Genomic DNA, 26,780 nt, shown 5'->3' with positions numbered 1-26,780 from the left:
TGGGTGGACAGTGCAATTTTGAGTCAGTTTGGTCTAACATAAGCAGTGGGAAAGGGAAAATAAGAATAGGAGTGTGTTATAGGCCTAATGACTCTGATGTGTACAACCAACAATTGTGCAGAGAAATCAAATAGACATGTAAATCAGAATGTGTTTTAAGGAGGATTTTAGCTATCCACATATTGACAGAACGTGTGTTGGTCACTTACACACTAGCATGACTTTTGTGGATATATTGGAGGATTGTTTTTTACAGCAACATGTTCGAGGGGCAATAAGAGGAAGTAATACTTTTGATCTGATTATCAGCAGTGATTATTCATTCATTACGAATTTACAGATAAAGGAACCACTAGGTGACAATGATAACAAAGTACTGATGTGCAATTTACTTAAACTTATAAATACCTTCAAGGGTAAAGTGAAGGGATTTTGTTTTGGTAAAGGTGATTACAGTGGTCTCAGAAAGTTTTTAAATTCTATCCAATGGGATCAACTGATGACAATGAACACAGCAAATTGTAAATGGAATAGGCTTTTCATACCAATTAAGAAATATTGTTCAAGATTTAGACCTAAATGAATGTCAAATAAACTAAAGAGACTTGTAGCAGAGAAGAAAAATGTGTGGGATGGACATAATTTATCAGGTGACACAGAAGCCTATGACAGATATAAGCTTGTTTGTAATTGAGTCACAAAGGAGATTAGGCAAGTGAAGGCTGATTTCAAGAATTCCTTGGAGAATCATAAAGACCCGGGGGTAATTGTGCAGTCAGATATGAAGTTCTCTGAATTGTGCAAATGGAAAGTCAGGGCAGGTCGTGGAGTTTTGTCAGTGATATATATGAATTTTTCTAGCAGAGACAAGGAGGTGATTATCGCCTTGTGTAAAGAAATTGTCAGGCCACACCTAGAGTACTGTGTACAGGTCTGGAAGAGTCATTTTAAGAAGGATGTAGAGTTGCTAAAATGAGTATAGAGAAGGGCAATAAGATTGGTAAGAGGAACAAACGGGTTCTCTTACCAAGAGAGAGAGAGAGGCTTAAGTTCTGCAAGTTGCAGTATCTGGAGACTAGGCACCTCTGAGGTGATCCAATTGAGGTGTATATCAAGAGGGAGCTGGGGTAGTGGAAGAGAAAAGTCGGTGGATCTTTGACGGCTCTACAGGGATAAGTATTTTTAATTTTTAATGTATTCTTCATTAATTAACACAGTACATTGTGTTTTACAGAGATATATTAAATAGGTTTAATAGCATTCGTTAGCTTCTTATTTTGAATTTAACCAGCGATTTTTGGAAGTTACGACTCCAGGTGTTGGTGCCAACATTGTTGAACTAGCCGCCATATTGTAGTCGATAAGAAATAGCTTAACATATATATCTTGAAATGATAGCGTAAGTTTTAAAATAAAACTAGAAAGCATAATAAGAAGCACTCTATTAGGAACCTTTAACCTTATTAAAGTATAATCAATTAATCAAATATAATATTAATCTTATTAAAATTCATTGTTAAATAAATTGTATTTAAATGGAAATCATGACCCTGACTAGATTTGCAAAGCAAAGATCACAGACTAGTGAGAGTACTGTGACTCAGAGAAGAGACGAAGGGAGCGATTCTCCAACGCATCATGGTCTCAAAAAATGTGCGAAATGTGAAATGTTTGCCGACCTTTCTAAAACAAGACATGATCTTGACAAGGAGAATGCCTTCGTGTGTGCTAGGTGTCTAGAGTTTGAAGATATTAGGCGCCAACTCAGCATTCTGATGGGTGTAATGACAGCTTGGGGTGTACGGTGAATGCTCTCGAAGAAACTAATATGAGGGGCCCATCAAGCTCTCAGCTGCCCAGATCAACGACAGAGTTCATCCTGTGCATCAGGCAAAACAGAGGCAATCTCCAACACAGAACATGCTGGTCCAAAAGGAACTAGTTATTGATGGTGATTCTATTGTCAGGGAGAATGGAAATATACTATGCAAGAAGGATATGTGGAACAGGACCAGGGTATGTTTACCAGGGGTAAAAGTTGACATCTTTTAAGGGCACAAAAGGTGATGTTGTACACGATGGAACTAATGACATTAAGAGTAAGAGATCTGCAGATTTACTCATGTAAATGCTCAATGTCTTTCTTTAGGTGCAGTCTCCATACTTAAACACAGTATTCAATGTTGAAAAAAAGTCGTGGGTTAGGGTTGAATGCGAAAGTGTCTGCAATTCTGCCCAGACACGATAAGAGGGAGTATATGATGAGAGCCTTGTCGATCAATTTAGCCCTGGAGAGACTGTGTGCAAGGCTCAAGGGATAGAATTTTTTTCAGCCTGGTCTGTGGTTGTTGACAGGAGAGACTGCTTCTACAGGGATGGGGTACACTTAAATATAAAAGGTGCAAGAATATCTGCTGATGCAATCAAGGCAATGTTAGGTGGATCGGAAAACTGCAAGCTAGGAAGGGATATACAGACTAAAAGGTTAACAATGGCCGCAGGCAGAGGCAAAAGTGTTCCTTGCACTGCTTCTATTAGAATGAGCAGAAGCCTGGAAAGCAAGATAATGAAGACTTCCAGGACTGTTGGGAGTCATAGTGGAACCAGTAAATACATGGGCTGTGTTAGGGTAACCAAGAGTAGGAACAGGTGCACATATACTTGCATGTACACTAATGCTAGGAGTATAGTAAATAAATTTAGTATTAGTAATGGCCGCATGTTGCAAGAAAGTCTATGGCTTATGCTGCACCAGCCAAAAAAAATAAAAAATAAAAATACCTGAAAAAAACCCCAAAAAACTATTAATTAATAAAAGAAAAGGAAATTAAACTTATCATCCAATGCGTTTCCCTCACCCGAAGGTACTATCCAGATGACCTTTGAATTTCCCCAAATTCTCAGCCTCAGCCTCTGCCATCAATGTAGGCAACTTATTCCAGTAATTTATAACTCGCTGACTAAAATAAAACTCCCTGCAGTCCAATCTAACCATCTCCCATGCAACTTGAATTTATGTCCCCTAGTTCTAGCATCATTTATAATCTTGAAAATTTCATCCTCTTTCACTTTACTGATGCCTCCCAGAGCCTTAAAGATGTCTAGATGTCTAGTTTCCAAACTCTGCAACCCACATATTCGATCTCACCTTTTTCCGATCTCACCAGGCGAGTTACCCGTCTTTGCACCCTTTCAAGAAGCTCGATGTCTTTCTTTAGGTGCAGTCTCCATACTTGAACACAGTATTCCAAGTGTGGTCCAACAAAAGCTTTATATAATGGGATTATCATGTCCTTATCACTACTTGCAAAGGTTCGATAGATCATCGATAGAACACCATGGGCCTTCCTTGCAACTTTTTACAATGCTCAGAAAATTTCATGTCTGACCGTATCATAACACCAAAGTCCCTTTCCTCCAGTACTGGGTTTAGTTGAACGCCACCAAGTGAATAAGTTATTTTGGGATTAATTTGATGAGCTTGAAGTGTTAGTCAAGACATCAAAGGCAGATATTGTTGGGATATCAGAGACGTGGTGTCACACAGATATAAGCAGTGCAGAATTAGAATTTGGGGAGTACAATGTGTACAGAAAGGATAGACAGGACAGGAAGGGAGGAGGGGTTATGCTGTTAGTTAAGAAACACAAAATCTAACGAAATGCATCCAATTGATATAGGTGGACAATGCAGTGTCGAGTCTGTTTGGTGTGAAAGGAAAACTGAGAGTAGGAGTGTGTTATAGGGAAAGGTGTGTGTTGCACTGGGAAAGGAAAAATGAGAGTAGGTGTGTGTTATAGACGTAATGAATCTGATGAGTATAATCAGCAATTGTGCAGAGAAATAGAGTGGGCCAGTAAATCAGAATGTGTTATAATGGGGGATTTTAACTTTCCAGATATTGACTGGAACTTGTTGATTGGTCATTCGCACATTAGAAAGACTTTTTAGATTTATAGGATGACTGTTTTCTACAGCAACATGTTTGAGAGGTAACCAGAAGAAGTAATACTCTTGAACTGATTATCTGCAGTGATTATCCATGCATTAAGAATTTGCAGATAAGAGAACCACTGGGTGACATTGAGCACAATTTACCGATGTCGGAATTACTTAAAGATGTAACTACCATCGAAGCTAAAGGGAAGGGCTTTTTCTTTTGTAAAGGTTACTACAGAGGCCTTAGACAGTTTTTAAATTCTGTATAGTGGGATCAACTGATGCTGTTACCAACCTTGAATTCTAAATGGGAAGCCTTCGGGAATTTAATTTTGGAGGCTACTAGGCTTTTCATTCCAACTAAGAAATACTGTTCAAAGTTTAGGCCTAAATGGATGTCAGATGAATTAATTAAGGCTAGTAGCAGAGAAGTAAAATGTATGGGATGCATATCGAGTATCAGGTGAAACAGAAGCTTATGGCAAGTATAAACTAGTCTGTAATCAAATCACAAAGGAAGTTAGGAAGGTGAAGGGAGATTACAAGAAATCTTTGGAGAAGGATGCAAAGAAAACACCAAAGAGTTCTTTACTTATGTAAACTCTAGAAGGAAAGGAATGAATCAGATTGGACCACTTAACATAGATGGGTTGACTATTGATGATCATGCTCAGGTAGCTGATAAACTGAATGAGTAATTTGCATCTACATTCACACATGAGGAGTTATTGAATGAGGGGAGTGCCAGAAGTTTATCAAACACTAACAGGAAGCTAAGTGATTTTGTAATAACTTAGAGCAAAGTGAAATTGTTGAAGATAAACATAAGAAAGGCACCTGGGGTGGATGTTGTTTGTTTGTTTGGTTTTTAGGAGCATTAGCAACTAAGGCCATATTGCTCCGGGAATATGCGGTGGTCATTCCCTTGACCTTTCCGCATCCTCCGTATTTGGTGGTGACTGGCTCGAACCCCGGTCTAATCAAGAAGTGTGTGCTACGCAATGCTGCTCCTTCCCACCTGGCTACGGAGACGCCGCTCCTGGGGTGGATGGGATCTATCCAGTTATATTACAGGAGATAGCAAAGGAAGTAAGCAAACCCTTAGCCGTAATTATTAGAGCTTCTTTGGACTAAGGTGAGGTCCCCATTGACTGGAGGTGTGCAAATGTATCACCAATTCACAAAACGTGACGGAAGTAACTATAGACCTGTGAGTTTAACTTCTGTTTCAGGAAAATTAATGGAGGCACTGGTTAAAGAAGCACTGCAGGATCATCTAGACAAGACTTCAGTCATAGATCAGACACAGCATGGTTTTTTTAAGGGGAAGTCTTGCCTGACCAATTTGATTGGATACTATGATGCAGTCACAAAAGAACTGGATGCAAGGAATAACTCTGATATCATATACTTGGATTTCAGAAAAGCTTTTGATATTGTTGCCCATGAAAGACTGTTGTACAAACTGGAGAGGTATAGCATTAAGGGTAAGTTGCTGCAATGGATAAAGGGATGGTTGAGTGGGAGACGACAGTGAGTGGTAATCTATGGATGCTGCTCTTTGTGGACAAATGTTACCAGTGGAGTTCCCCAGGGTTTGGTGTTGGGCCCATTGTTGTTTTATACTCACCAAATTCCAATTCTGCACTGCTTATATCTTTGTGACACCACGTCAATGATATTCCAAGATGTTTGCCTCTGATGCCTTAATCACCATTACAAATTCATCAAATTTACTTACTATACTTGTAGCATTAGTGTACATGCAAATATACAAGCACTTGTTCTTACTCTTAGTTACTCTAACACAGCCCATGTATTTACTTGTTCAATGATGACTCTCAGCAGCTGTTGATGTCCCCAGCAACTTTCTCTCTAGGCTACTTCTCATTACAATAGAAGCAGGGGAACAATCACTTTTGACACTGCCTGCCGTTACCGCTAATCTTTTAGTCTGTGAATCCCCCAATATATTAGTTTTCCAAAAAGGGTGCAAATATTCTTGTACCCCTTTTACTTAGGTGTATCCCATCCCTGTAGAAGCAGTCCAGTCTCTCCTGTTAGGAAGCACAGACCATCCTGAAAAAAATTCTACCCCATGAGCCTTGCACAATCTCTCCTGGGCTGAACTGGTTTAGAAGGCTCTCATTATATGCTCCATCCTATTGTATTTGGGCCGAATTGCAGACACTTTCATATTTAACCCTAACTTACAACTTTTTTTCAGCATTGATATGTACTTGTAGAGTAAATTTGCATAGTAGATCTCTTACTTTTAAGGTCATTATTGCCAATGTGTACAAAAATATCACTTTTGTGCCCTTAAAAGATGATATCTCTTCCCTACAACATCATCAACTTTTATTCCTGGCAGACATACCCCATTCCTGTTCCACCAATCCTTTTTTGCATGATATACACCCCGTCTCATTGACAGTGCATCCTGCCAGAACATTGATGTCCAGGAGTGAGTTCTGGTGTTGAGTTGGGCAGCCGAGGGTTTGATGGGCCCTTCATATTAATTTCTTTGAGAGAATTTACCGTACACCTCAAACTCTCATAGATGCCCATTAGAACACTAAGTTGGTGCCTAATTTCTTCACAGTCTCTGGACCTAGCACACACAAAGACATCCTCTTTAGCTATATCATGTCCTGTTTTAGACAGGTCTGCAATAATTTCACATTTCGCGCATTGTTTTTGACTGTGATGCATTGGAGAATCGCCCAATTCACCTCCAGCGAGCCACAGCCCTCTGGCTATTCTGTGAATGCTGCTTTGCTACTCTAGTATGAGTTGTGATTTCATTAAGTTTAATTTAATAAACAATGAACTTTTCCTGGGAGTCATTGTGGTACATGTCCCGTACCCGATTGCTCTGCAATCGGGTACGGGACATGATACTGCCAAGGGGGATGTCTTTGTGTGTGCGCGATGCAAGGAGTGTATCGATATCAGGCAACAACTCGGCGTTCTTGTGGGCCTATATGAGAGCTTGAAGGACAGGGTGGATGCCCTCGAAGGAACTAAATTGAGGGGCCCATCAAGCTCTCAGCTGCCCACATCAATGCCAGAGCTTGCACTTGGGCATTGCGTGACACAGAGACAACCACCAAGGCAGAATGCGCTGGTCCCGAAGGAACTAGTAGTTGTTGGTGACTCTATTGTCAGGGAAACGGGGAACATGCTTTGTAAAAAAGATAGGTGGAACAGGACCAGGGTATGTCTGCCAGGGGCAAAGGTTGATGACGTTGTAGAGCGAATATCATCTTTTAAGGGCACAAAAGGTGATATAGTTGTACACGTTGGCACTAATAATATTAAGAGTAGGAGACCAGCAGAATTACTTAACAAGAACAGGTCACTGTTGAACAAAAGCCGAGAATTAGGGTTGAATTTGAAAGTGTCTGCAATTCTGCCCAGACACGATAGGAGGGAGTACATGATGAGAGCCTTGTCGATCAATTCGGCCCTGGAAAGATTGTGCAAGGCTCAAGGGGTAGAATTTTTTTCAGCCTGGACTGTACTTGTTAACAGGAGAGATTGCTTCTACAGGGATGGCATACACTTAAATAGAAAGGGTGCAAGAATATTTGCTGATGCTATCGAGGCAGTGTTAGGTGGGTCGGAAAACTGCTAGCTTGGGGGGAGACAAAGACCAATAGATTGACAGTAGCCACTGGCAGAGGTGAAAGAGATTCTTGCACTGCTTCTATTAGAATGAGCAGAAGCCTGAAAAACAAGATGCATGGTATTTCAGAGACTGCTGGGAGCCATTGCTGTACAAGTAAACACATGGGTTGTGTTAGGGTAGCTAAGAATAGAAACAGGTGCAGGTATACTTGCGTGTACACCAATGCTAGGAGTTTAGTAAATAAATTTGATGAATTTGAGGTATTGCTCAAAACATCAAAGGCAGATATTGTTGGGATATCAGAGACGTGGTGTCACACGGATATAGGGGATGCAGAACTGCAATTTGGGGAGTACAACGTCTACAGAAAGGATAGACAGGATAGGAAGGGGGGAGGGGTTATGCTATTAGTTAAGAAACACATAAAAACCAAGGAAGTGAAGCCAATCGACATCGCTGGATAGTGCAGTGTTGAGTCAGTTTGGTGTGACATAAGCATTGGGAGATCAAAATTGAGAGTAGGAGTGTGCTATAGGCCTAATGACTCTGATGAGTATAATAAGGAACTGTACAGGGAAATAGAGTGGGCCATTAAATCAGAGAGTCTTATAATGGGAGATTTTAATTTCCCAGATATTGACTGGAATTTGGGGGCTGGTTACTCACACACTAGCAGGGCTTTTGTGGATTTATTGGATGATTGTTTTCTACATCAGCATGTTCGGGAGGCTACTAGAGGGAGTAATACACTTGATTTGATTATCAGCAGTGATTCTTCATGCATTAAGAATCTGCAGATAAATGAACCACTAGGTGGCAGTGATCACAGTGTGCTGAAGTGGGAGTTACTGAAAGAGGTAACTACCATTAAGGGTAAAGGGAAGGGTTATTGCTTCCGTAAAGGCGACTACGATGGACTGAGACAGTATTTAAATTCTATAAAGTGGGACCAACTGATGATGTTACCAACAGCAAATTCAAAATGGGAAGCATTCAAAGAACTTATCTTGGAAGCTACTAGGTTTTACATACCAACTAAGAAATATTGTTCAAGGTTTAGGCCAAAATGGATGTCAGATGAACTAATGAGGCATATGGCAGAGAAGAAAAATGCATGGGATACCTACAATTTAACACATGACACAGAAGCCTATGATAGATACAAGTTGATATGCAACCAAGTTACAAAGGAGGTTAGGCAGGCGAAGGCAGATTACGAGAAATCCTTGGCAAGGGATGCAAAGAAAAACAGCAAAGAGTTCTTTACTTATGTAAACTCTAGAAGGAAGGAGATGAATCAGATTGGTCCACTTGATATTGATGGGTCAACTGTTGATGATCCTGCTGAGGTAGCTAACAAACTAAATGAATATTTTGCATCGACATTCACACATGAGGAGTTATTCAGCAAGGGGAATGCCAGAGGTGTATTGAACTCTAGCAGTCAGCTACAGAATCTTGAAATAACTGGGAGTAAAGTGGAGGAGAAACTGTTGAAGATAAACACAAGAAAGGCACCCGGGGTGGATGGGATCTATCCAGTTATATTAAAGGAGGCAGCAAAGGAAGTAAGCAAACCCTTAGCCATAATTATGAGAGCTTCCTTGGACTCAGGGGAGGTACCCATAGAGTGGAAATGTGCAAATGTGACCCCAATTCACAAAGGAGGATCAAAGGCTGACACAAGTAATTATAGACCTGTGAGCTTAACTTCTGTTCCAGGAAAATTAATGGAGGCACTGGTTAAAGAAGCACTGCAGGATCATTTAGACAAGACTTCAGTTATAGCTCAGACACAGCATGGTTTTGTTAAGGGGAAGTCTTGCCTGACCAACTTGATTGGATACTATGATGCAGTCACAAAAGAACTGGATGCAGGGAATAACTTTGATATTATATACTTGGATCTTAGAAAGGCTTTTGATACTGTTGCACATGGAAGACTGCTACACAAATTGGAGCAGTGTGACATTGGAGGCAAATTGCTGCTATGGATAAAGGGGTGGTTGAGGGGGAGAAGACAGAGAGTGGTAATCAATGGACACTGCTCATCGTGGACTAATGTTATTAGTGGAGTCCCTCAGGGCTCAGTGTTGGGTCCATTATTGTTTTCTGTATTTATAAATGATATTGATGATGGTATATCAAGCTTAATGTCCAAGTTTGCAGATGACACAAAGGTTGGCAGGGTTGTCAAGGACACTACTGACACTATGCTGCTGCAACAGGATCTGGAAAGGTTGAGCAGATGGGCTGAGAGGTGGCAAATGAAGTTTAACATTGACAAATGTAAAGTACTACACATGGGAAACAGCAACCCCAGAGCAACGTATCAACTCTGTGGTACTACACTGACAGTGGTAGAGAATGAAAGGGACTTGGGGGTGATTGTGCAGGCAGATATGAAGTTCTCTGAGCAGTGCAGACGGGCTGCAAGAGTAGCTCATGGAGTATTGTCAATGATATACAGGAATTTTTCCAGCAGGGATAAGGAGGTGATTATTCCATTGTATAAGGCAATGGTCAGGCCACACCTAGAGTACTGTATACAGGTCTGGAGGCCTCATTTCAAGAAGGATGTAGAGCTGCTGGAACGAGTACAGAGAAGGGCAACAAGATTAGTGAATGGAAGAAAGGGGTGCTCTTACGAAGAAAGGCTTAAGTTTTGCAAATTACAGTGTCTGGAGACTAGGCACCAGCGAAGTGATCTGATAGAGGTGTATAAAGCCTTGAATGGTTTAAGCATGCTCAATGCTGATGGGATTCTTCCTCTAGCTCAGAAAAATCACCTGAGAGGGCATAAATTCAAATTGAGGAAAGACAGATGTAGGATAGACGTGCGGAAATTTGCCTTTAGCCAGCGGATGGTTGGTTGGTGGAACAGACTGCCATCCCTTGTGGTGGAGGTTGATAGCCTAAATACGTTTAAGGCTCAGCTGGACAGGTATTTTGAACGAACAGAGGGGTGAAGTGGAAGTGGGTTTTTTTTTTTTTTTTTTTTGGCTGATGCTGCATAAGCTTGCTTTCTTGCATCAAATGCCTCTACTAATGCTAATGCTAACAAGGAAACACATGGATTGTGTTAGAATAGTAACTAAGAATAGGAACACGTGCATGTACACTTGCATGTACACACCTAGGAGTTTGGTAAATAAATTTGATGAATTTGAGGTGTTGGTCAAAATATCAAAGGCAGATACTGTTGGGATATCAGAGAGGAGATGTCACACAGATATAAGGAATGAAGAACTGGAATTTTGGGAGTTCATTAACTGTGCAGAAAGGATACACAGGATAAGAAGGAGGAGGGGTTATGCTATTAGTTAAGAAACACATAAAATCCAAGGAAGTGCAGCCAGTCGACATCGCTGGACACTGCAGTGTAGAGTCAGTTTGGTTTCACCTAAGCACTGAGAAATCAAAATTGAGACTAGGAGTGTGTTATAGGCCTAATGATTCTGATAAGTATAATAATGAACTGTACAGGGAAACAGAGTGGGCCAGAAAATCAGAGAGTCTTATAATGGGGATTTTTAATTTCCCAGATACTGAATGGAATTTATGGATTTCTCACTCACACACTAGCAAAGCTTTTGTTGATTTATTGGATGATTGCTTTCTACATCAGCATGTTCGTGAGACAACTATAATGAGTAATACTCTTGAACTGATTATCGGTAGTGATTCTTCTTGTATTAAGAATCTGAAGATAAAGTAACAACTAGGGGGCAGTGATCACAGTGTGCTGAAGTGGGTTTTACTCAATGAGGTAACTACCATCAAGGATAAAGGGAAGGGTTTTTGCTTTCGTAAAAGAGACTACAGAGGTCTGAGACAGTATTCAAATTCTATACATTGGGACCAACTGATGATGTTACCAACAGCAAATTCAAAATGGAAAGCATTCAAAGAATTAATCTTGGAAGCTACTAGGCTTTACATACCAACTAAGAAATATTGTTTAAGGTTTAGGCCTAAATGGATGTCAGACGGACTAATGAGACATGTAGAAAAAAGAAAAATGACGTGGAAAGGACAGGGAATGACCACTGCATATCTCCCTCCTGGATACCTTAGTTGCTAGTGCTCCAAAAAACCGAACAACGAGAGATATAAACCGGTCTATAAACAAGTCACAAAGGAGGTTAGGCAGGCAAAGGCAGATTATGAGAAATCTTTGGCAGAGGATGCAAAGAAAAACAGCAAAGAGTTCTTTACATGTGTAAACTCTAGAAGGAAAGGGATGAATCAGATTGGTCCACTGGATATTGATGATTCAATTGTTGATGGTCCTGCTCGGATGGCTAAGAAACTAAATGAATATTTTACGTCAACATTCACACATGAGATGTTTTCACAAATTGACAGAGGGGAACGAAACTAAACTCTGGCAGTGAGCTAGATGATTCTGTAATAACTGAAAGGAAAATGGAGGAGAAATTGTTGAAGATAAACATAAGAAAGGCATCCGGGGTGAATGGGATCGATCCAGTTATATTAAAGGAGGCAGCAAAGGAAGTAACAAACCCTTAGTTATAATTATGAGTTTCCTTGGACTCAGGGGAGGTACCTGATATTGAAAGGAAGATATTGTTGGGATGTCAGAGATGTGGTGCCACAGAGATATAAGGAATGCAGAACTGGAATTTGGGGGAGTACAATGTGTACAGAAAAGATAGACAGGATACGAGGGGAAGAGGGGTTATGCTATTAGTTAAGAAACTCATAAATTCCAAGGAAGTGAAGCCAGTCAACATCACTGGACAGTGCAGTGTCGAATAAGTTTGGTGTGACATAAGCATTGGGAGATCAAAATTGAAAGTACGAGTGTGTTCTAGGCCTAATAACTCTGACGAGTATAATAAGAAACTGTACAGGGAAATAGAGTGGGCCAGTAAATCAGAGAGTTTTATAATGTAGGATTTTAATTTCACAGACATTGACTGAAATTTGTGGGTTGGACACTCACACACTAGCAAGGCTTTTGTGGATTTATTGGATGATTGTTTTCTACATCAGCATGTTCGGGAGGCAACTAGAGGGAGTAATACTCTTGATCTGATTATCAATAGTGATTCTTCATGCAATAAGAATCTGCAGATAAAGGAACTACTAGGTGGCAGTGATCACAGTGTGCTGAAGTGGGATTTACTCAAAGAAGTAACTGACATCAGGGGGGAAATGGAAGGGTTGTAGCTTTTGTAAAGGCGACTACAGTGGTCTGAGACAGTATTTAAATTCTATATGTGGGGGACAACCTGATGATGTTACCAACGGCAAATTCAAAATGGGAAGCATTCAAATAATTATGAATTCTTTGAATGCTTGGATGCTACTAAGCTTTACATACCACCTAAGAAATATTGTTCAAGGTTTAGGCCTAAATGGATGTAAGATTTTTTTTTTTTTAGGAGCATTAGCAACTAAGGCCATATTGCTCCGGGATATGCGGTGGTCATTCCCTGACCTTTCCGCATCCTCCATATTTGGTGGTGACGGGCTCGAACTCCGGTCTAATCAAGAAGCGTATGCTACACACTGCTGCTCCTTCCCACCTGGCTACGTAGGCGCCAGAAGAAAAATGTATGGGATATATATAAATTAATGGGTGACGTGGAAGCTTCTGATAGATATAAGCTGGTCTGTAACCAAGTCACAAAGGAGATTAGGCAGGCAAAGGCATATTATGAGAAATCTTTGGCAAAGGATGCAAAGAAAAACAGCAAAGAGTTCTTTACTTATGTAAACTCTAGAAGAAAGGGGATGAATCAGATTGGTCCACTTGATATCGATGGTTCAACTGTTGATGATCCTACTCAGAGGGCTAACAAACTAAATGAGTATTGTGCATCTACATTCTCACATGAGGAGTTATTTAGGGAGGGGAATGCCAGAGGTGAATTGAACACTGGCAGTGAGCTAGATGATTTTGTAATAACTGAGAGGAAAGTGGAGGAGAAATTGTTGAAGTAATTGTGCAGGAATATATGACGTTTTCTCAGCAGTGCAGATGGTCTACAAGAGTAGCTCATGGTGTCTTGTCAATGATATACAGGAATTTTTCTAGCAGTGATAAGGAGGTGATTATTCCCTTGCATAAGGCAATGGTCACTCCACACCTTGAGTACTGTGTACAGGTCTGGAGGCCTCATTTTAAGAATGATGTAGAGCTGTTCAAACAATTATAGAGAAGGGCAACAAGATTAGTGAATGGAACAAAGGTTTGCTCTTTTGAAGAAAGACTAAACGTTTTGCAGATTACAGTGTTTGGAGACTAGGCCCTTACGAGGTGATCTGACTGGGGTGTTTAAAGCCTTGGGTTTGAGAATGTTCAGTGCTGTTGGAGTTCTTCCTCTTGCTCAGAATAATCACATAAATTCAAATTGGGGAAAGGCAGTTTTAGGATAGATGTGTGGAAGTCTGCCTTTACCTCGAGAGGAGTTTACCTTGATATAGTATGTTTGGTTTCGTTGGTTTTTTTTTAGGAGCATTAGCATCTAAGGCCATACTGCTCTGGGAATATGCAGTGGTCATTCCCTGACCTTTCCGCATCCTCCGTATCTGGTGGTGACGGGCTCGAACCCTGGTCTAATCAAGAAGCACGTGCTGCACACTGCTGCTCCTTCCCACCTGGCTACGGAGGCGCTTTTCGATATAGTATGTAGAACACTTCCGTATGATACTCTCCAGAAATTAAACGAAAAAAATCAAAAAACTTACATTAGAGTAACAAATAATTAAAAACCAATTTGACACAATTAAAATCAATTTAACACAATTAAATAAATTTAACACAATTGAAATCAATTTAACAAAATTAAATAAATTTAACAAAATTAAATAAATTTAACACAATTAAAAATATTAAAAAGAATCTAACGAAAATATTCAAAATGATTTTCCTTCCTTCGTTTTGAAAATCATTTTGATTATTTTCGTTAGATTCTTTTTAATATTTTTAATTGTGTTAAATTGGTTTTTAATTATTTGTTATTCTAATGTAAGTTTTTCGATTTTTTCGTTTTAATTTCTGGAGAGTATCATACAGAAGTGTTCTACATACTATATTGAGGTCAACTCCTCTTATCATTTTACAAATATTATATGGTCTTGTATTCTCAGATAAATTCCTTGAGGTTCTTGGTCCTTGAGGTTGTCACAGACATTCTCTCAGATATGCCAGACAAGCTGTACTTGCTACCTGGGAGTCTAAAACGCTGATGGAACTGATATTCGGGTGACACTCAAGTCAAGTGGACCCAATTTCGGCGAAGTCTGGATGGTCTGTGACAGCCATATCCTCTGCTTGCACCTTCACGATGGTGGGACTGTTAGTAATCCAGGTAATCCAACGTAAGCAGGGGTCGAGGTGTGGCACCCACACCACATGGAGGAACGCCGCCCCTCTATGTTACCAGGCAGTACTAGGTGGTAGATGACTCTCATCAACCGGTGAAATACCACCACTTTGCTTATTGGAGGCTTGAAGTGGTGGAACCCATGTTTAGTCTCTAGAGCTAAGTTCCGGCCAACCCTTCCCTATCTCTTCCATCATGCAGTAAGATTGATGACTTTTGAGGTATTGATGAATGTCGTGGCGAGATCCAATATTCCTTACATTTCGAGGATACAGCTCTAAAACGGTGTTCGCAGGCCGGCCGCTAGTTAGTACACCAGACCAAACCTATTGGTAACTCCCTAGGAGGCTTCCGGATCAGCTAGTGTATAATCTTGCTACCTCTACTCTGCCAGATAGTGACTGGAGGGAGTCCGGGTAGCGTGTATGCGGGGAGCATTGCCAAGGCCACGTTATATCAAGGATCTGGGTATATTCTAACCACATGTACGCCATATCCAAAAATTTCATTACTTCATACAGCATGTCCCACCCACTCTTTCTTACTATTGAATACACCATGAATTGTCAAACTAATAGAGAAAGCTTATCTGCAAAAAGATCAAAACCTCCCAAGGACTTCCTAATTCATTTCACAAATATACGTGGTCTCAATTCTAATCTCAAAGATGTCCATTTCCACTTGCAGTCTTCCAAACCCCATGTACCTATTCTGACAGAATCTCAGTTATCGGTTGATTCAACTACTGCTCATCTCAGATGTCCAAATTATTCGCTGTATGATTCCTTTCGCCTCAAATGTGGTACTTGTGCATATGTCCGTTCTGATATTCCCTGTCAGAGACTTGGCAATTTGGAATCTCCTCTCTTTGATCTTCTCTGGATTAAAATCTCTTTACCTCATTGTGTAAAATTCATCTGTTGTCTCTACCAGTCTCCCAACTCCACTATTCACTTGGGGCTCTTTGACTTCCTCTCTTTGCAAACTGACCTTCTCCAGTCCAACTTTCCTAACAGTAGGGTAATTTTCCTTGGTGATTTTAATGTTCACAACTCCAGCTGGCTTCCGTTTTCTAGTCACACCGACCCAGCAGGTCGAGATGCTGAGGCTTTTGCAATTACTAATGACCTAGCACTGATTGTTCATTTACCTACAAGAATACCGGACAATCCTAATCATACAGCCAATACGCTTGACATTTTTCTCACAAACAACTCTTCTAAGTACATCGTCGAAGTAAGAAGTCCTTTAGGCACTTCAGATCACAACTTGGTGATTGTCTCTTCTCCAAAGGAACCTTTATCTCATGGCTATTCCCAGCCTCGTGTTGTTTGGCATTACAAGAATGCAAAATGGGATGACCTGCGAGACTTCTTTTCATCTTTTCCTTGGTCGGATTACTGTTTTAAAACTTCTGATGTCAACGTTTGCTCAGATCGTGTCAGTGAAATTATTCTTGCAGGAATGGAATCCTTTATCCCACACTCCACTTTAAAATCTCGTCCTTTATCTAAACCTTGATTTTCCAATAAATGTGCTAAGGCTGTCCAAGAGAAGAATGTTGCATATCGTAATTGGCTTGTTTCTAATTCTTCAGTTTCATTTTCTGCTTACACCAAAGCTCACAACAATTGTAAAGCAGTTATTAATCAGTCCAAACTAAAGTTTGAACAGGCTAAGAGTAGAAAACTTGCTTCTTGCCCTAATGGTAGCCAAGCATTCTGGTCTCTTGCCAAAGCTATTGGCCGCAACGTTTGCCCATCTCTGCTCCCACCTCTGTCCAAACCAGATGGTTCTGTTGTCACTTCAGCCAAGGATAAAGCTGACCTGCTAGCATCCCATTTTTCTTCCAGCTCATGTATTAATGATCTTGGTAAAACACCTCCCACCATTCCTAACAGGCTCCATTCAATGCCTACTGTGGTCTTCCGTCAAAAGGATATCAGAAGGATTTTGATGAATCTTGATGCTAAGAAAGCTCCAGTTCCCGATGGTATTTCTCCACTTGTTCTCAAAACCTGTGCTCCTGAATTTACTCCTATTCTTTGCCGCCTTTTTTCACTTTCTTATTCCAAAGGTGTTTTTCCTTCTGCTTGGAAATTTGCTCATATCCAGCCAGTTCCTAAAAAGGGTGACAAATCCCTCCCATCCAATTATCGTCCCATTGCAATTACTTCTACTCTTTCTAAAGTAATGGAGAAATCAATCAACCGCCAACTCTAAAACTACCTAGAAACCTTCCGTCTGATCATCAGTATGGATTCTGTCAGTGTCGATCCACTGGTGATATTCTGGCTTATGTTACCCATTTATGGACTTATTCAATGGAAAGGTTCGGTGAAACACAAGTAGTTGCTCTTGACATCTCAAAGGCTTTTGATCGTGTTTGGCATAAAGGTCTTCTAAACAAGCTTCCATCTTATGGTTTGCAAATTGTTTTTAGTAATTGGGTATCCAGTTTTCTCTCTGATCGCTCACTGAGGATGATGGTAGATGGCTCTCTGTCTTCTAACTTCTCCACTAATGCCGGTGTCCCCCAAGGTTCAGTACTTTCCCCCACTCTTTTCCTCTTGTATATCAATGACCTTCTTCCATTGACTGGAAATCCTATCCATAGTTTTGCCGATGATAGCACATTGCATTCAACTTTCCATTTTGAGAAACCTTGTCCTGCCCAATCAGCTTCAACTTCTCAAAAATCTGCTGCCAATTCCTTAAATGCCGATCTTCAGGTAATTCTCCAGTGGGGAAAAGACAACTTAGTTGATTTCAACCCTTCTAAAACTCAGTCTTGTCTTATATCTCGCAAAAAGGATTCTTCTGCCCCTATGCTTATCTTTAGTGACACTCCGATTTCTAGACAAAATGATATATCTCTTTTGGGGATTACCCTGACTTCTAATCTCTCTTGGCACAAGCACATTACAAATATTGCTTCCTCTGCATCTAAAAAACTTGGTTTTCTCTTTCGCTCTCGGCGTTACTTTTCTTCCAAACAGCTGCTCACTCTGTATAAATCGTAAATCCGCCCTGCTATGGAATATTGTTCCCACATCTGGGATGGTTCCCCCAAAACCTCTCTCAGGCTTCTTGATTCCATTCAGAAGAGGGCAGTTAGGTTAATTTATGATTCATCTCTAACAGAGTCTCTCCACTCGCTTTCTCATAGATGCACTGTTTCTGCTGCATGTCTCTTCTACAGATACATCCATGGGCACTGTTCTTCTGAATTGGCTTCTATAATTCCTGCTCTCTATTTCAAAACAGTCCGAACACATGCCGCCACCAGCCAACATACATTTACTGTCCAACTTCAAACCCACAGAACCAACTTTTCATCTTCCTCATTTATTCATTCAACTGCCGTTTTCTGGAACAACCTTCCTTCATATGTATTTCCTGAAAATTACAATCTACAGAAGTTCAAGTCGAATGTCAACAAATATCTTCTTTCGTCTTCTCAACCTCCAACCCAAGCACGGTACTAAGTACTATAAGTTCTAATACCTCTCGTGTTTGTGGTTCACATAAAAAAAAAAAAAAAAAAAAAATTCCCCAATTTTCAAAAATAAATAAATTAATAAAAATTGCATACCTAGGTCTGATGAATAGATTATCCAACTACAGTTGTAATGTAACACAGAGCCATGTGGATAGTTAGGTGATTTTATCTCTCCATCGCCTTCAACTTCTATACGAGCACCACAAGCTAGAGAGAAATTTTTTTTCTATTATTAGTACCAATCCAAAAACTGTAATAAATATACTCTAAATCTATTAAAATATATTAAATATTATAAAGGTGTTTATAATATTTAGCATAATAGCATAGATTTCACAAAGAAAACAATAAAATTTTATTGCTTTATTTGTTTGTGAAATTTTATACTCCTCATGCTGAGTCACAAAAGCTTAAAATAAAACAAGAGTCCTATTTTTCAACTGCTTTTAAGACTTTTTCTATCTCTCTCTCTCTTGCAAAGGCTGTTCAATAAAGGATGCTCGTTTTTTTTTTTTTTTTTTTCCTTAATATACCTTTATTAATCATCTATATCAATGGTCCTTTTCAAAGTATTCCCCATTTGAAGAAATGGCCTTACTCCAACTTTTCTGCCATTTGAAGAAAAACATGGTGGAAGCATTTTTTGACGTGTTTGAGAACTGCCTCCAATGTCTTTACAACTTTAGCATTTTAGCATTAGTAGAGGCATTTGATGCAAGAAAGCAAGCTTATGCAGCATCAGCCAAAAAAAAAAAAAAAAACCCACTTCCACTTCACCCCTCGGTTCGTTCAAAATACCTATCCAGCTGAGCCTTAAACTTATTTAGGCTATCAACCTCCACCACAAGGGATGGAAGTCTGTTCCACCAACCAACCACCCGCTGGCTAAAGGCAAATTTCTGCACGTCTATCCTACATCTGTCTTTCCTCAATTTGAATTTATGTCCTCTCAGGTGATTTTTCTGAGCTAGAGGAAGAATCCCATCAGCATTGAGCATGCTTAAACCATTCAAGGCTTTATACACCTCTATCAGATCACCTCGCTGGTGCCTAGTCTCCAGACACTGTAATTTGCAAAACGTAAGCCTTTCTTCGTAAGAGCACCCCTTTGTTCCATTCACTAATCTTGTTGCCCTTCTCTGTACTCGTTCCAGCAGCTCTACATCCTTCTTGAAATGAGGCCTCCAGACCTGTATACAGTACTCTAGGTGTGGCCTGACCATTGCCTTATACAATGGAATAATCACCTCCTTATCCCTCCTGGAAAAATTCCTGTATATCATTGACAATACTCCATGAGCTACTCTTGTACCCGTGTGCACTGATCAGAGAACTTCATATCTGCCTGCACAACCACCCCAGGTCCCTTTCATTCTCTACCACTGTCAGTGTATTACCACAGAGTTGATACATTGCTCTGGGGTTGCTGTTTACCATATGTAGTACTTTACATTTGTCAATGTTAAACTTCATTTGCCACCTCTCAGCCCATCTGCTCAACCTTTCCAGATCCTGTTGCAGCAGCACAGTGTCAATAGTGTCCTTGACAACCCTGCCAACCTTTGTATCGTCTGCAATTGGACATTAAGCTTGATTTACCATCATCATATCATTTATAAATACAGAAAACAATAATGGACCCAACACTGAGCCCTGAGGGACTCCACTAATAACATTAGTCCACGATGAGCAGTGTCCATTGATTACCACTCTCTGTCTTCTCCCCCTTCAACCACCCCTTTATCCATAGCAGCAATTTGCCTCCAATGTCACACTGCTCCAATTTGTGTAGCAGTCTTCCATGTGCAACAGTATCAAAAGCCTTTCTAAGATCCAAGTATATAATATCAAAGTTATTCCCTGCATCCAGTTCTTTTGTGACTGCATCATAGTATCCAATCAAGTTGGTCAGGCAAGACTTCCCCTTAACAAAACCATGCTGTGTCTGAGCTATAACTGAAGTCTTGTCTAAATGATCCTGCAGTGCTTCTTTAACCAGTGCCTCCATTAATTTTCCTGGAACAGAAGTTAAGCTCACAGGTCTATAATTACTTGTGTCAGCCTTTGATCCTCCTTTGTGAATTGGGGTCACATTTGCACATTTCCACTCTATGGGTACCTCCCCTGAGTCCAAGAAAGCTCTCATAATTATGGCTAAGGGTTTGCTTACTTCCTTTGCTGCCTCCTTTAATATAACTGGATAGATCCCATCCACCCCGGGTGCCTTTCTTGTGTTTATCTTCAACAGTTTCTCCTCCACTTTACTCCCAGTTATTTCAAGATTCTGTAGCTTACTGCTAGAGTTGAATACACCTCTGGCTTTCCCCTTGCTGAATAACTCCTCATGTGTGAATGTCGATGCAAAATATTCATTTAGTTTGTTAGCTACCTGAGCAGGATCATCAACAGTTGACCCATCAATATCAAGTGGACCAATCTGATTCATCCCCTTCCTTCTAGAGTTTACATAAGTAAAGAACTCTTTGCTGTTTTTCTTTGCATCCCTTGCCAAGGATTTCTCGTAATCTGCCTTCGCCTGCCTAACCTCCTTTGTAACTTGGTTGCATATCAACTTGTATCTATCATAGGCTTCTGTGTCATGTGTTAATTTGTAAGTATCCCATGCATTTTTCTTCTCTGCCATACGCCTGATTAGTTCATCTGACATCCATTTTGGCCTAAACTTTGAACAATATTACTTAGTTGGTATGTAAAGCCTAGTAGCTTCCAAGATAAGTTCTTTGAATGCTTCCCATTTTGAATTTGCTGTTAGTAACATCATCAGTTGGTCCCACTGTATAGAATTTAAATACTGTCTCAGTCCATCGTAGTCGCCTTTACGGAAGCAATAACCCTTCCCTTTACCCCTAATGGTTGTTACCTCTTTGAGTAAATCCCACTTCAGCACACTGTGATCACTGCCACCTAGTGGTTCATTTATCTGCAGATTCTTAATGCATGAAGAATCACTGCTGATAATCAAATCAAGAGTATTACTCCCTCTAGTTGCCTCCCGAACATGCTGATGTAGAAAACAATCATCTAATAAATCCACAAAAGCCCTGCTAGTGCGTGAGTAGCCAGCCTCCAAATTCCAGTCAATATCTGGGAAATTAAAATCTCCCATTATAAGAGTCTCTGATTTACTGGCCCACTCTATTTCCCTGTACAGTTCCTTATTATACTCATCAGAGTCATTAGGCCTATAGCACACTCCTACTCTCAATTTTGATCTCCCAATGCTTATGTCAAACCAAACTGACTCAACACTGCACTGTCCAGCGATGTCGACTGGCTTCACTTCCTTGGTTTTTATGTGTTTCTTAACTAATAGCAAAACCCCTCCCCCCTTCCTATCCTGTCTATCCTTTCTGTAGACGTTGTACTCCCCAAATTGCAGTTCTGCATCCCTTATATCTGTGTGACACCACGTCTCTGATATCCCAACAATATCTGCCTTTGATGTTTTGAGCAATACCTGAAATTCATCAAATTTATTTACTAAACTCCTAGCATTGGTGTACACACAAGTATACCTGTACCTGTTTCTATTCTTAGCTACCCTAACACAACCCATGTGTTTACTTGTACCGCAATGGCTCCCAGCAGTCTCTGAAATACCATGCATCTTGTTTTTCAGGCTTCTGCTCATTCTAATAGAAGCAGTGCAAGAATCTCTTTCACCTCTGCCAGTGGCTACTGTCAATCTATTGGTCTTTGTCTCCCCCAAGCTAGCAGTTTTCCGACCCACCTAACACTGCCTCGATAGCATCAGCAAATATTCTTGCACCCTTTCTATTTAAGTGTATCTCATCCCTGTAGAAGCAATCTCTCCTGTTAACAAGTACAGTCCAGGCTGAAAAAAATTCTACCCCTTGAGCCTTGCACAATCTTTCCAGGGCCGAATTGATCAACAAGGCTCTCATCATATACTCCCTCCTATCGTGTCTGGGCAGAATTGCAGACACTTTCAAATTCAACCCTAAAAAACTTCTGATGACTGGAAATGTACTCTGTTGAAGTGACTCAGCAGTACGGGTCAGTTCTTTTGGAAGAAAGGAGGGGCATTGCTGAGATACACCCCAGATATTTCTGTCTCTCACTGGACCATGTACATCTGATGGGGGAATCTGTTCTTGTTTTCCATTTGCCAGTCCAGAGGCCGCTGGTCTTACAGTGGTTTAGTTTTGTGCCTGATGCTTGAGCGTAGAGATCGTGTGCCTCTTGCATGTCTTCAAAATCACTCTCCTGGTATATTACAATTTTGACGTCACCTGTGCATGCTCAGTGGGTTATCTTTAGGTGGGGCTCTGGTAGCAGCATTCATTCGGATTGTAGACTGTCGGCAATTTTATTAATGAATGGTTCTATGGCAATTGTGTAGAGTTGTCCAGAGAGTGGACAGCCTTGTTTCATTCCTCTAGAGTAAGGAAGGTTGCAGGTGATCTGATTATTCAGTTTTAAGTGGGATTTGGCTTCCCTGTATAACAAATGGATGGTTTGGATGATGTAGGGTCCATATCCAAAAGCTTTCATGGTTTCAAAGAGGTAGCTATGCTCAACTCTGTCGAAAGCCTTTTCCCAGTCAAGGCTAATTAGTGCTAGGCATTCCTATTGACTGTTTGCAGTGGAGAGGAGGTCACGGATTAGATGATGATTAGCATGTAATGATCTTCCTGGTACTGAGTATGTTTGTTGGTGATCGATGATATCAGGGAGAGTGGATTTTAATCGATTGGTGATGGCTTTGTAAATAATTTTACAATTTGTATTCGTTAAGGAAATTGAGCACCAGTTTTGTAGGTTTGTATGGTCTACTTTCTTGGGAATCAGTCAAGTGACAGAGGTTGTGACCGAATCTGGAAGACCTTGAGAATGTGCTTCTACAAGCATTTATAAGAATAGTACTCTGAGTTGATCCCAAAGGAATGGAAGAATTCAGAAGTCAGTCCATCCAGACTTGGAGATTTGCTTTTGGGAAGGGTTCTGCATGCTGCGGTTATTTCTTGTAGAGTGATTGGTTTCTCCATATTGTGTTGGACCACAGGAGGGATTTTTTTAAGTCCTAAAAGGATTTCCTCAGTTGCCTTCGTAGAAGTTTCTTGGGAACTGTAGATTTCTCTATAAAATCTGGTTACTTCAGAGAAGAATTCCTCTGGATCTTCAGTGATGGTTTTGTCTTGCAGCTGAATGGCAGTGATAGTGGTTGCTTTGTGATGTCTGTATTCTAATGAGAAAAATATTTGGTCAGATAGATTTATGTAGGTGTGTCTTGATCTTAGTATGGCACCTTTTTCAGAGTGCTCTAAGTTGATTTCAATGGCTAGTGTCAACACTACAAGCCATAGAAAGACTGATGGACCTGACTGTTAGGTGATAGATGCTTCAGTCTTTGCTCCAGTTGATACATGTTAATACACTTTTGTTGACTTTTCTGATGGGTGTATATTTGCAAGAAAGATTTCAGTTGACTTTTAAGTCTAGGCCACCACATGTTCATGGGCCCTGATCTATCTTTGGATTGGGCAAGATTGGATATTAGGTTTTGTAACTTAGAGATGTATTCCCTATCTTGTAGAAGGTTATTGTTGAAGGTCCAATAAGCTCCTCCGCTTTTGAAGTGATTGGGTGAGAAGGAGAGTTGCAGTTTGATGAAGGAGTGTTCTGAAATATAAGATGGGATGGGTTGGTGGTCTGGGATGGATCTGGTCAACCCTGACCAGAGGGTTGGTGTGTTTTGGGATGTAGTATCTGTCCAGTTAGGCTTGGTAAAGAAATCTTATGGATGCTGCATTTACTGATCTCCAGGTGTAGGACTTTTCTTCAGGGTGCTGGTGTCTATATGCATTGACCAGTTCACTGTTGTCAACTAAGGCCTGAAGACTGTTTATTAGCATTGTGCGGTGCTCAATGCATTGTGCTCTGTCCATTTTTGGGCCAAGGATGCAGCTGAAATCACCAGCAAGAATGATGTATTCCTGATCTATTGTAGAGAGATGGCTCCATGTGAAATTTGCTATTTGAGTTGCGAGCTTGTCCTGCTGTCGGATTTAAGCCCTCCTGGATACAGGAGGGCTTAAATTGTGTAACCAGCAATCTCTGCAATTACATTGAGCTTACAGGCAGACTTATGATGTAGATCTATACTTACCCCTGCTCCATGATGTTGCTGGGTCGGAGAATGGTGAAAAACATATAGCCATTCTGCCTAATTTAAAGATGGCCTTGTGTCTGCTTTAATATTTGTTTTTTGTAGGAAGAGTAGGTTAGCATGATGTCGTTGAACCTGGTCGAGGGTTTGCTAATTACGCAATGCAGAGGACACATTCTCTTGCATTAAATGACAACCTCCAAAGCGTCATCATTATTACAGGTATAAAGGAAGGGGTTTTGTGCATTTTGAGAGCTGTTAACATCCTGTTTGGTGGTATTACTGTTCTAGCCTGTTAATCAGATAGTACAGATGCTCGGATCTGTTCGCATCTGATCTATCCTTTTTTCCCTTTAATTTCGAACAGAGATCCTTGAGTTGGGATATGAACTCTGGTATACCAGCGGTGAACTTCAGGGCTGTCATCAGCTTCTGTGGGGAGCTGCGCACTTCCTGTAAAAAGCAGTGCAAGTTTTTCTACAGTTAAAGGGCCTTTGGAGTAGGGAAATTAGTTTTCCTCATCCTCACCCTCTGAAGCATATGAATCGTGAGAGTCACGTTTAGTCTCCTCTTCAGCCCCCATAAGTTCAAGTTCTTCTTCATTTGAGTTGTGGGTGGTTTCTAACTGTTTATTTATTTCCAATGCTTGATGGTATGATGGGCTTATTTGAGATCTGACTGTTTGTCTTCTGTGGTGTTCTATATTTATTTTCATCAATCCTGTTGTTTTTGTTGGTGGTTTGCTCTTTTCCAACCTGCATGCATGTTGTCTTCTTGTGTTTTTGGCCTTTGGATAAGGACTAGCTTGGGAGATTGATTCTAAGAGATACCTCTTGTTTCGGTCAACATGTTTTCTGAAAAGAGTCTATTCTGATCTCCTGAGGTCTTTGGCTTTTAATTTTCTGGCATGTCTAGCATGGGAAGTGTCTCAGGCTGTTTGATGGTTTCTTCTGTATCCCCATTGTCTCTAATAATCAGCTTGCTTTGCACGTCTGCAAGAGTAGCTTAACCCTAGTGGGTGCCGCCTGAAATCAGGCGGCACCCACTAGGGTTAAGTCAGACGTTGTTGTTGTTGTTGTTGTAGTTATCATCACTGTAGGTTGGGCTGTCAATTTGGATTTTTGTTGTTACACCAAATTAGCATTCGCATTAGTAGAGGCATTTGATGCAAGAAAGCAAGCTTATGCAGCATCAGCCAAAAAAAAAAAAAAAAAAAAAAAACCACTTCCACTTCACCCCTCTGTTCGTTCAAAATACCTGTCCAGCTGAGCCTTAAACTTATTTAGGCTATCAACTTCCACGACAAGGGATGGAAGTCTGTTCCACCAACCAACCACTTGCTGGCTAAAGGCAAATTTCCGCACGTCTATCCTACATCTGTCTTTCCTCACTTTGAATTTATGCCCTCTCAGGTGATTATTCTGAGCGAGAGGAAGAATCCCATCAGCATTGAGCATGCTCAAACCATTCAATGCTTTATACACCTCTATCAGATCACCTCGCTGGTGCCTAGTCTCCAGACACTGTAATTTGCAAAACTTAAGCCTTTCTTCGTAAGAGCACCCATTTGTTCCATTCACTAAACTTGTTGCCCTTCTCTGTACTCATTCCAGCAGCTCTATATCCTTCTTGAAATGAGGCCTTCAGACCTGTATACAGTACTCTAGGTGTGGCCTGACCATTGCCTTATACAAGGGAATAATCACCTCCTTATCCCTGCTAGAAAAATTCCTATATATCATTGACAATACATCATGAGCTACTCTTGCAGCCCGTCTGCAAGAGTAGCTTAACCCTAGTGCTAATGCTAATTTGGTGTAACAACAAAAATCCAAATTGACAGCCCAACCTACAGTGATGATAACTACAACAACAACAACAACATCTGACTTAACCCTAGTGGGTGCCACCTGAATTTCATTATTATTCCCAGAAGAGTCAGTGATGTGTGACAGTTTTTCCTGATGTGGTCCTCTTCATGGCTGAAGAAACATTGAGAGAAAATGGAGGTATAGAAGGTGTAAGTGATCCCATTTAAGTTGGCGTTGATGAGTTTTGGGATGTTTGCTGCATCATTGTTGATGAAGTGCATAAGTACTTGCCTGTGGAAGCTTTTTATATGTGACAATTTGGGTTTCATTGTTGCTACAGACAGTGTGCGTATTTTCTCAGTAACAGATTGATATTTCAATAAAA

General features: G+C 40.5%; 1 protein-coding gene across 1 annotated transcript in view; it reads right to left on the bottom strand.

Moving 5' to 3' along the window:
- The window catches only part of LOC150088287 (cubilin-like), a 1,623,406-nt gene that overhangs the window by 1,118,890 nt on the left and 477,736 nt on the right, over nt 1-26,780 (bottom strand). The window contains exon 14 of the mRNA XM_090370104.1: nt 18,527-18,640. Within this exon, the coding sequence (XP_090226230.1) occupies nt 18,527-18,640 (114 nt within the window). The remainder of the gene's footprint in view (nt 1-18,526; nt 18,641-26,780) is intronic.

Source organism: Mastigoproctus giganteus, chromosome 3 (genome assembly GCF_048544385.1).
Source record: "Mastigoproctus giganteus isolate SK-2022 chromosome 3, ASM4854438v1, whole genome shotgun sequence".
Classification (NCBI taxonomy): domain Eukaryota; kingdom Metazoa; phylum Arthropoda; class Arachnida; order Uropygi; family Thelyphonidae; genus Mastigoproctus; species Mastigoproctus giganteus.
The sequence above is the reverse complement of the archived record's forward strand: the minus strand, read 5'-3'. Positions and strand labels throughout refer to the sequence as shown.